This window comes from Piliocolobus tephrosceles, chromosome X (genome assembly GCF_002776525.5).
Source record: "Piliocolobus tephrosceles isolate RC106 chromosome X, ASM277652v3, whole genome shotgun sequence".
In the NCBI taxonomy this organism is placed as follows: domain Eukaryota; kingdom Metazoa; phylum Chordata; class Mammalia; order Primates; family Cercopithecidae; genus Piliocolobus; species Piliocolobus tephrosceles.
In genome coordinates, this window is record NC_045455.1 from 17,502,012 (window position 1) to 17,513,427 (window position 11,416).

Below are 11,416 nucleotides of genomic sequence, written 5' to 3' on the forward strand. Positions count from 1 at the left end.
ACAAAATATTAATTTGGCCAATTAAAATCAACAGGGAATTTATAAATGATATCCACAATCTAACGAACTCAAAAACAAGATAAGTGATTACTACAAAATATTAATTTGGATTTTCCATTTAATTGTTTTCATACTGAACCTATTTCTTGGCCCAATAATTTACTTCATGACTCTTAAAATAACATTAGTATTTGCCAGTCTCAATTAAACTGTTTAGCTCATTATCAAGCATAAATAACTTTCAAATGCCATGAGCTTCTGATTGTCTTTAGTCAAAATGAGATGATAATAATTAGCTTTGGGGAATAATAATATAAGAGTCTAAGATTAAGCAAATCTACATTGTTGGCAGCTAAATTGGCCTCACTTCTATTATGAGAACATTTCAATTTCTCTAAAATCAACCCAATCAAAAACCATCAAGAAGAAAGCAGAAGCATAAATCATCTATTACCATTTACTACTTCCAATTCATGTCTTCACTACTTAAAAAACTGGAAGGGTTTAATTTAACCTCTTACTGATTTACAGCAAATATTGTTGGTTTGAAGCAGAGCAATACTTTAGGAGACCCTATAATGAATAAATCAGTAGATATGGCCTACAGACAGAACAATCTCATATCTCTTTAGTTTTACACTGCTCTTTAGTTTCACTACAAAAACCTTATGGTAAAAATTAACCTTCTTGGCAGTTCAACAATTCTAATTAGAAGAGACATCAAACAGCTTATGCTTTAGAAAGCAGTTCAGGCCATGATAGTCTCGTCTCTGAAACAGAGCTCTGTAACCTCCTTATATATTTTAGCCTGCTGTCTAAAGGAAAAGCAATAACCAGATAATGTTTCAAAGTGGTTCTGGTTTTTGTGGCAAGTTGTGTTATATTTTCTCATCTTATCTTTTTATACTTATTATTAAGAAGCAGACGACCTAATACACAGGTATTGCTGTGTATTTATTGCTTTTGGCCCTGAATGTGTAAAACAGTCTATACCATCAGACTTCACAAAAAGTTTCCTTGGTAGAAATATTTACAAATGCTAGAGGACTAGTTCACTTATAATCCTTTTTTTTTTTTTTTCTATGCATAGGGTAGGAAAGAGGAGATACCCTCCACTCAGCTTAGATTAGAACTAACAAAACTTAAAATAAAAGGCCATCCAGGCTAAGCCTTTCCCCAAGAAGAAATTCCTTTCACAACATCAGTAGTTAACCAGACATTCATAGAGTTTTTACTGAGAGTGAGCACCAAAGAGTTCATGCTCTTTTTACACAGTTATACATTTTATTAAGTTCTTTCTTACTCTGAGTTGAAATCCTATCACTTCTTATCCTAGTTCTACCCCTTGGAGCAACACAGAACAAGTCTCCCTCACCTTCCACGTCTCATTCCTTTTACTATTTGAAGGCAGCTTTTATGTCTCTCCTTCTTTTTCTCATCTCCATATTAAATATTACACATTCTTTCAATTAATTCTCATATGACATGGTTTCCAGATGCTGCAAATAAATTCAAGTTGCAGTTTGACTTAAAATTTTTCCTACGTGGAATACAAAAAAAAAAGAGAGAGAGAGATCTGAAGGTTCATTTATTTCTCATGTATTTGCATCTACAGTTTACACAGTTGGAGGGGTTGTCCAGAATCCAGTGGTCCATCCAGGAGCTGTATCTATGGTAGCTCCTCTTCCTCCTAATAACACACATACACACATACACACACACACACACACACACACACACACACACACCAGTCATATAAATGGTTCTGTGATACAAGGTGAGTCAGATAACCTTATCTCTCTCCCTGGCCACAATGATTGACTGAAAGAATAGTCACAAGTTCCAAGCTGGGCTAATCAGAGTCATTCCCAAATATTTCAAACTGGAACTCAGAGAAGGCCTGCTTCCCTCTCGGCTTGTGGAGCTATGAGATAAGAAGAGCATTTGCCCACCTTATGGAATTGGCCAATTTGACAGAATGAGATCAATATGCAAAGGAGTATGGGAAGAAAGACCCCAGATCTCCGGTTCCAGTCATTCCTGAAACCACCTCTCCCCCACCTTCCTGTGGTGTGACTGGGTTAGCCAATAATTCCCCTCTGGCTGAAATAAGTTTTGAGTTAGGTTTGTATAACTTGCAACACAGAAGGTCCTATTTAATACAACATCCACAGGGTTCAAACTATTCTAACAAAACTAATGGAATACAGGTCATAAAAGAGAAAAATTGCCATCCTATCTTACCAAATGATGCAGCTAGAATATCTTTACATCATTATTTAAGAATGGGAGTGATACTCACTTACCAAAGATGAAGCCTAGGCTACACAGGGCTGCCAGTGTTTAAAACGTAATTCCCAGAACTATCGTAGTGCCCAGCACATAGTAAGTAGGTGCTTAAGGCACACTCCACTACACTTTCCATAGTAAACAGAAGATATATAGTAAGCAAAACATTGAATATAAATAATGAAAATGGAGACATGAATTCCTTCAAGAAACCTTAGGTATGTCATTTCACCTTTTTATGGTTACATTCCCCGTGAAAAATGTGGGACTAGATTCTCTCTTCAGTCCTTTTTAGCCATAAAATGCTATGATTCTATACATACTCAAGAATGCTAAAAAGGAGTCTTTTAAGGCTTTGGACATGCAGATAAATGGGTATACAGTAATAAAGAAGGAAACATAAAGAGAGTGAGAAAGAATAACCTGCCAAAAAAAAAAAAAAAAAGTAACTGGGGGGAAAAGGAACACAAAAATAATGGGAAGAAACCATCAGTGATATGATAAAAGAGGTCATTCCGATATGCCATCATCCTATTCCAACCAGTTTCTGTGGTCAGAAGTTACCTCTGTGCTGCATTCAAACCACCAGCCCAAGGTCCTGCCCCTTCATGGCCCACATAATCCATATGATGGCCCCTTCAGGTTTGCCATGGATTTCTCTTCAGAGGTGGCTTCCTTCTTCTGCCTTCAGTCCTAGATGTTCTCACCTCCCCTCTCACCATTCCAGATAGTTTTTTGTGTTACCAAAGGAATGTATATCCAATTATATTGTGTGCCCCCAACTTTGTTCCCACTTTCTCTCCTACAAAGACTGATGACCAAATGTCCATAATTTTCAACTTATTGTTTAAGTTTGCAACCTAGGATGCTGAGTATAAGTAATCATAAATGGTATCTCTGTAAGGTGACTCATTTATACAGAGCTTCTCTAACAAACTGACCTCATGGTTTTTTAGGAAGAAAGCCTTGAATAGGGAACCTATTATTGCAATTAACAACTGATATTGCACTATTACTATATATCCACATAGTAAGTACGATATGCCAGCATATTATACTATGCATATATACTATGCTAAGCATTTTGCACACATTGATTCATCTAGTTCTCACAACACCCCTATAATATAATGGCCATACTAATTATTATCTACACTTTAAAAGTGAAGAAACTGAGACTCAGACAGAGTAACTTACTCCTGGGTACACAGCTAGTAAGTACAAGAGCCATATTTATCTGATTCCAGAATCCTTACTCTTACCCATTATGTGATCCTTAAGGGCATTCATCTCTGAGTGAAATTGGGAGGAGACGCTTGGCGGGGACCAAAAGCAGAAAGACTAGGGAACCGAAATCAACAAGATCTGCTTAAGAATTTTGCTTAGAGTCAGCCCTATTTGAAGTAGAACCTTGTTTCCATTATGTACCAATAGATTATCTGCCATTTTGCATTGTGAAAATGTACCCTCCATTATCCAGGCTAATCTAGTTGCCTGTAGAATGCTGTACACACACATTACAATGACAGACAACTAATTCAATCTTCTCTGCTAGAGAGATGCTACTGTTAACATCCTTTCAACTTTTTCCCTATAGCTTTTGATGCAGGGCACTTCACATATGCCACAACTATTCCCTCCTACAGTATCTAGAGCAAGGAAGTAATTGAGAATTACTGGGAAGACAGAGAGGGTGGGAAGGAAAATAAAGAAGGATTATAAAATGAGGTAAAAACAAGATACTACCAAAAATGTTTTTTCTAAGAAAGAAAAGGAAACCAGAACAGGGTGACTAATTGTCTGCTAACTTGTGATTCAGAGAGAAATGAATGTTTATGCTCCATTACTAAACAAAGAAAATAATTTGATCATACACTAGAAATCATATGTTTAAACAGTCACGGTGGAGTTTTCCTATGTCACAGAATAAAGAGACATTAAGTATTTCCTATAGAAGTGAGACCTTACTGCTTGTCACCTATTCAGGGTCTATAGTAGCATTATTCATCACTAAGCACAAATTATTTTTAGATTCCACATCCTCCTCTAAGTCCTCTAAAATCTTCATCTATTTACTAAGACTTTTAAGTACATGGGACAAAAATAATGCCAGCCCCTACTGAAGAGTTTTCTATGTGATAATCAATAAGACTCCAGTTTTAGTGAAATGGAAGCTGGGAAGCAGTCTAGCAAACTCTTTGGGGTCAATCAGTAATTAATCTAAATGGAGTACAAGGTTGGATGAAATGTAGCAGAAATTGTGTCTCACTGAAGTAATCATGTTATGTGTTAGGAGGTTTGGAAGTAATACTTAACTGAAAAACTGTTTTAAGCTAAAAGAGAGTGGCAGGATCTAAAGTAATACACTATTAAAAATATTTAAAAGCAAAGGATCTGTAAAATATACTAAGGGAAGAACCTAATGCCCTCATTCCAAATCCAGTTTCTTATTCTAACCAATGTGCATGAAACAGGAAAAGGAGCAGGGAGGAGGGAAAGTATTTGAAAAACTGCCAGAGTAAAAAATCCCATAATGAAATTTCGCTCATTCTTGGAGAAATGAAGTAGAATTAGATGCTTCAGTAGTGGTGAATTCCAGAATCTGGGTAGCTTCCAGTAAATGAAGCTTTTCTATAACGTCAAATGTAAAAGCTATCTGTGCTATCAACATAATGAGCTTGAGCTTTTTAAATTCCTATTTCCTCATACCAAGTTGTTTGAAACCTTTAAGATAAAAACTTCAATGAACTAATGTTCCAAGCTTTTAATATTTTCATCCTTGAGCAAGCATGTCAGATTAATCTTCAAACTGCAACGGGCAGAAAGAACCTTCAACCAAATTCTTAAGCCCATGTCTCTCTCAAAGCATGTTAATAATGTAAGCAGTTTCATTGGCTATTAAGATTTTTAACTTTCCTAATTCTCCACTGTATTACTGTTTTTTAAGGCTAGGAGGCAGAGGATCAAGAATGTCATTCCATCCTGAAAACAAGGGATGTTATTTTATCTTTATACTCACTTACCACCTAGCACACTGTCAGGCACCCTGTAAGCATTTAACAGGTACTTTTGGAATAAGTTGATGCAATGGCCTAGGAAGAGCATGGAAATCTTTCTGAGGACTGGTGAGTCCAAATCCTGGCACTGCTGGGCAACAAAGACCATCTCCAGAATTAGAGTTATCTATCGAGGTAAAGCAGAAATTTGCACGTGTATCTTCAAAGTGTCACCAAGAGGATTGACTGTTTCCTGACCTGCCACCCAAAAGCCACTTATAGAGGGATTATATTCGTCTCCAGCTTCACCATACCTGGAAAACTTCTGCCCTGCTTCTCTACTCCCCCTTCCTTTTCCTGGGTTTAGGTTTGCACTCCCAAAACTTAAGTTCACAATTTTGCAAGGCTGGTCTAACCCAGACTGCGATCCCCTCCCCATTTCAGGGCGTTTTTCCAGCGTCCACTGGGAGGGAGGCCAGGCTGTGCTATAGGCACCAGGCAGGATCCACACGGTGGCTCCGCACACCTTAGAGGGTGAAGGCAGAGGGGTGGCGGGAAGCGGTGGGGACTGGGGGAAGAATGAGTTCAGGACCTGGGCACTATCCAGACGTCTCTCATCCCTCCCCAAAGCCAAGGCGCCAACCGCCCAAGACGCCAGGAAAGCATCGGCAGGGGCAGGGAGCGCGGGGTCGCTCTGGGTCAGGACAGAAGAAGAGGGACGGGATGGGGGTGGGAGGGGAAGAACAGAGACGGGGCAGGGGACAGTACCTGGTGTGGCTGTGGTTGCGGGGACAGTCCTTCTTCTCCATGATGGCCGGCACGCAGTTAGTGAGCTCCGTCCAGTCGGCGTGCAGCCCGCAGCTCCAGCCGGTGGAGAAGCGGGAGAAGAGCCACGTCTCCTTCTTGCCAGGCCGGTGGCAGGTGCACTTCTTCTGGCCGGCTTTGCAGCTACAAGGCTGCTCCAGCCGGATGTTCTTCACCAGGTGCCGTCCGAACGTGGTGCCCCCGGTCTTCTGGATGTGGAGGAACACGATCACGTCGCGCCCTTTGATGTTGAAATCCACAAAGCGGGTCAGGTCCTTCAGGGTGAAGTTGAAGCGCGGTACGAACCGGGGCAGGGAGCCGTTCTCCGGGGCCTCGGGGTCCGGCTCGTCTTCCTCCTCCTCCTCCTCCTCCTCCCCCCCGGGGTCTCCGGGCTCCTCGTCCTCCTCCTCTGGCGCCGCGGCCCCCCGACGCCCCTCGGGGGGCCCCCGGGGCGGCGGGGGCAGCTGGGGCCGCCGCTCCCACTCCTCGGGCGGCACCTGAGCCCGGCGGGCGGGACCCGGGACTGCGGGCGGGCCGGCCTCCCCCGCGCGGGGCTGCTCCCCGAAGTTGGTGCAGGAGCTGGTGCAGGAGGGGGACACGTACTGGTACATGATGACCACGAAGAGGAGAGTGAGCACCGGCGTCAGCAGCCACTTGTTGAACCTTTCATCCATGGTCCCGCTCTCAGGCCGTCAGGCGAAGCGGCGGCGGCGGCGGCAGGGCGGACGGGCGCCCGCTCGGAAGTTTCGGGGACTCCGGGGCGCGGCTCGGAGCCCGCCGTTCCTCCATGCCCCTGACGCCGAGGCGTGCGGCTGGCTGGCGGCCCCGCGGCCCTTGGGGCTGGCGGAGCCGGGGCCTGCGAGCCGGGCGGGGGAGGCGGGCGCCGGCGCGCTCGGCTGCGGCTGCGGCGTGGGGCGCCCTGCGCTCCCGGGGGCGCCCGGGCCAGCCCGCTTCCTGCTCCCGCCCCGGCGCGGCGCTCTCAGACGACGCGCGGCATCCCGCCGGCGGCTTGCGGGCGCTCAGGCGCTGGGGAGCGCGGTTCGGGTCCTGGACCTGCAGCGCGCAGCCGGGGAGCCGGGGAGCTGCGGCCGCGAGCGCTGGAGCTGCATGAGGCTCGCCAGGGCGCCGGCCAAGGGCGAAGGCGCGGCCCGGTCCCGCTGCCCCGGCCGGCCGCGGCACCGCGCCCGGCACGCGCGCCCGGCGCCTTTGCCGGCAGGTCGCCGGGCTCTGGAGCCGCGAGGGCTGACGGCGCTCGCCTCAAGTTTGCAGAGCGGCCCCCGCAGCGCAGCGGCAGCGGGCGAGGCGCCTCTGCTGAGACGCCTCTCCCGGCGAGTCGCACTGCCGCTCCGGGCTGTCCGCCCAGGCGCAGGCACGCAGACACACTGGCACACACAGGCTGGCACCGCCACAACCCGCCAGCCGGTGTGACAGGAGCCCTGCTACCCGCAGCAAAAACCTGCCCTAGGTACGGAGCATGCGCCGAATCCTTCCCCAGCCCCGGAGGAGTTTCCAGGGGAGGAGTCCGCTGCTCCGCGGGGCTCGGATGAGGCAGCTGGGGGTGGGAATCCCTTCGGCCTGGAGCGAGGAGAGATTTGGCAGAAAGGCAAAGGTGGGGCGTGAAGAGGCCCCGAGGTAAGCGTCGCTGGCGCTGATCTCAGACCTTAAAATGGGCAGCTTCTCCGTCTGGTAGTGGCTGGCCTTATTTGCGGGAATAACACCTGCACACTCCCGGGAAGACTCACCTAGACCAGACTTCACACGGGTCGGCAGCTCCCTTCTCGGCAGGGGAACGTGGCTCCAGACTGCTGTGAATTTCTACCCAAGACATTCTAACTGGTGCTCGAGTTTTATGCTGGTCCTCCCTGAACAACAAACTTGGTCGTCCAACTATACAACTGTATTCAACCAGCATCAATTAACCATTAAGCACCTACTGTGTATCAGGCTCTATATTAAACACACACTTTCTTTCAGCACTAGACAGTCCAGCCCTCAACCATGCAGTACTTAGAACATAAAAAGTTTAGGGATCACCTCCTAAAAAAATCATTCTACTAATAGACGTTGAACTCCTAAATGTTCAAGATTTATTCCTTCCCAACAATGGTGGGAGATAAGACTTATGCTTGCCTATATTTCATAAGCCCTAATTTGTATACAGATGTTTTTGGAAACTTTATTTTTCAAACATCTAGATACTGCATTTAGTGTTACCCCAGAACTAAATCTTTGCTCTGTAACAACTTCTGTTTTTCAGATAGTGAAAAGATATACCATCAAATTGTTGTAACTGCCCTACCACATTCCCTAGACCTGCTCGACCTATTTTCCGAGTGGACAGTAGCAATATGTTAAAGGTGAGGAGGATGCAGTGTGATTCCCTGGCCCAGGCCAATGTGTCCCTCCCAGCTACACTACCAGCTGCAGTCTGCTCCACCTGGTATTCCACAGATGTGCTACAATATTTCATAGCATGCACTTGTTTCTTTCCGAGACGCTCTGCCGATGTCATCTGTTTATCAGGGTGTCCCCTCTGCAACCATCAGTGAAGATCCAGAGCTCTTTCAAGGAAGCTAAAGCTTGCCCATAGGATACTATTTTCATTGTTTAGACAGGTGGAATTCTTCTCAAAAAAACTTCCCTATTCTGCTTTCTTTCCTGTTTTCAACTCTAAAAACAACTCCAACCCGTGCCTTTCCTAATATGTAGGAGCTTATATTAGCAGAAAAGGTGTTGGGTGAGATGAATCAGCTTCTTTAAAGCTTTTTTGATTATATTTTCTTTTTCTCTCACCTAAGTTTGAAATCCTATTAATGGCATCACACCTCACTCCACAGCAAGAAATTGTGATAAAACAAACACCAATAACACCCAACAATTATTTTCTGAATGTGTCTGGTTCATATACACATACCTCTGCTTTAGCTAAGTAAAACATCATTATACCTTTTTATATCACCCTATCGAAGAAGCTTCTCATTTCCTGTAAAATTGCTTGATATCACATGGATAAACATCACCTTATTAGCTACCAAAATGGATAACCATAATACTAGTGGTAATTTGTAGAGTGGAAATCACTCTCCTAGCCATTACTTCATTTGCTTCTCAGAACAACACTCTAAGGAGATAAAAGAAGTATAATATCCCATTTCAGAGATGAGGAAACTGAAGCAAGGAAAGCTTAAGTGAAAGCAAAGCGAAATTAGAAACCGCTAACATCCCTAAAACACATTCACTGAAGAAGTTCAACAAACATCAACAACAGAGCCCATAATTTCTTCTGTCCCCTCTTGAGACCATTTGAGTCAAGAGGCAGGAAGAGACAACAGAATTGCAGTAGAATAATTAAATTATGTTCCCTCTCCTCCTGACTTTATAGGCAAAGCTGAGCAATTCTACATCCTGCAGTATTTTGTCACTTAGTCTATTAGTTTCAAGAAAGAGGGAAAAATAACAATAACAATCGTAAAATGATTGTATAATTGTTAAAATAAATCACTTAGGAGAATTGTAAAAATAAAATGTACAACAAACATACAGCAGCTACATTGCTAAGAAAATGTGTATTTCCATAAATAAGTGTGCCTTTAACACTTTCCAAAGAACATTATCCCTGAAAATCTCGTTTTGTTTTCAGTAAAATAGCTATTGAAGTGACACCATTTCCTTGAGGTAACCACAAGGAAAACAATGCATAGAATCAAGGCAATAACACAGACAATTTAGGCATGTACTCAAAAATTCATTTTTTAATAATAGGTAACTTTGGTCATGTAAATACAGTCTCTCCCAGGTGTGGTCTGCCTATTACAGTTGTAGAACTTGGTGTGAACCTAATCAAAGCTCTTAAATCACACAATAAACAGGCTTCCTTATCTATAAGGGCAGACCTCACATTCAGGCAAAAATGAATAGAAACTTTCTAAAATTGAATGCTCTCTAGGTAAAAAGGCAAAACATACTTGCATTCAGCCTACTATAGTTACTCCACGATGACACCAGCTGGCAATTGTTTCTCCCTAACAGATTGCAGCTACTACGATTCCTACACAAATTATTAAAATAATAAAAATAACGTTTTCAAAGAGCTTTCTTCCACTTCCTTTGCCAGTCTAGCAATGAGCTTAACACTATCTGTGAAACAATTTGTTCACCTAATTTTATGCCTTAATAAGCTTTACTACAATTATTTCCTTGCCTGATTCTTTCTCTGCCTTGACTTTATTATCCTTCCTGCCTGTTCTTCTGCAATATTCTCAAACCTGTTACCAATATCGCACTCCCCCAGGATTCAAACTTTTGATTAGAACGGTCTCCATTTAATCAAGTTCAATTGGGAAATAAAATTGCATCTCAACTTCTCCATTTTCCCTTTGGTGCCAGAAACTGCCTTGAGAATGTTGAAGAAACCCTGGCGAGATTAACAATCCAAACGATCACAGAGAATAGTTTTGGATCCCGTACGTTTGTACAGAGGAAGAGAGATGTGAATGCCCTTCCGTAGAGATGAAAACAAAACAGATAATGTAAGTCATTGGCAGCATGACTCTCTCCTACAAGAATAGAAAGTGCTCTTATATACTGAAATGACTTCTGTTTTTCAGTTTTGTAAACAATCTTTCTCCCCACAAAAGCCCCTGGGGTAAGCAGTTTTGCAAATAACCAGCAAAGTGACAGCTTTCTTTTTCCTCAGGAAGTTAAGCAGACAGAGCCCACATACTTAGAACCAATGGCAGAGAGAATTGGGATATATACTGGTTGTGATATAGTCCGGTTCACTACATTATTGTAACTTTGGGGCAACCATGACCCTACATACCACTTCCCATAAAGTTCTATTTATCTGAACAGTTCATTCTTTGCCTTATTGTATAACATCCACCATAGATAGTTGCCTATAAGGATGAATGGAAACCATCTGTATGTATAAGGTATTCATTAACTCAGTATAGGGTAAGTAGATGCACTAATCTTTTCCCAATAGATATTCTTTTATTTCTTTGAAAAGGACTTGTTGAGCATTTACTATGCACTGTATACTCTTCTGAATGCTTTAGATATGCTATTAAACAAAAATAAGGATCCCGTCCTCATGTAACTTATAGTCTAACAGTGGAAAAATACATTATAAAGAAGTAAGCAAGATTCATTCATTCGATTCAAAGATATATATTGAGCCCTTGCTGTATGCCATGTAGTTTTAGGTATTTGAGATACACTGATGAACAATAAAGACAATAATTTTTACCCTCAAAAATTTGAATTCCAGCAGGGTAAAACAGTAAGGAAGAAGTCAGAGAGACAGTGGAAGGAAGGTTATGTCA

The 11,416-nt window shown here is 43.3% G+C and overlaps 1 protein-coding gene across 1 annotated transcript in view; it reads right to left on the reverse strand.

Annotated features, from left to right (window-relative positions):
• The window catches only part of HS6ST3 (heparan sulfate 6-O-sulfotransferase 3), a 742,727-nt gene extending 735,946 nt beyond the window's left edge, over positions 1 to 6,781 (reverse strand). The window contains exon 1 of the mRNA XM_023218047.2: positions 6,054 to 6,781. Coding sequence (XP_023073815.1) covers positions 6,054 to 6,763 — 710 coding nt within the window. The 5' untranslated portion in view covers positions 6,764 to 6,781. The remainder of the gene's footprint in view (positions 1 to 6,053) is intronic.
• Between the last annotated feature and the right edge of the window lie 4,635 nt (positions 6,782 to 11,416).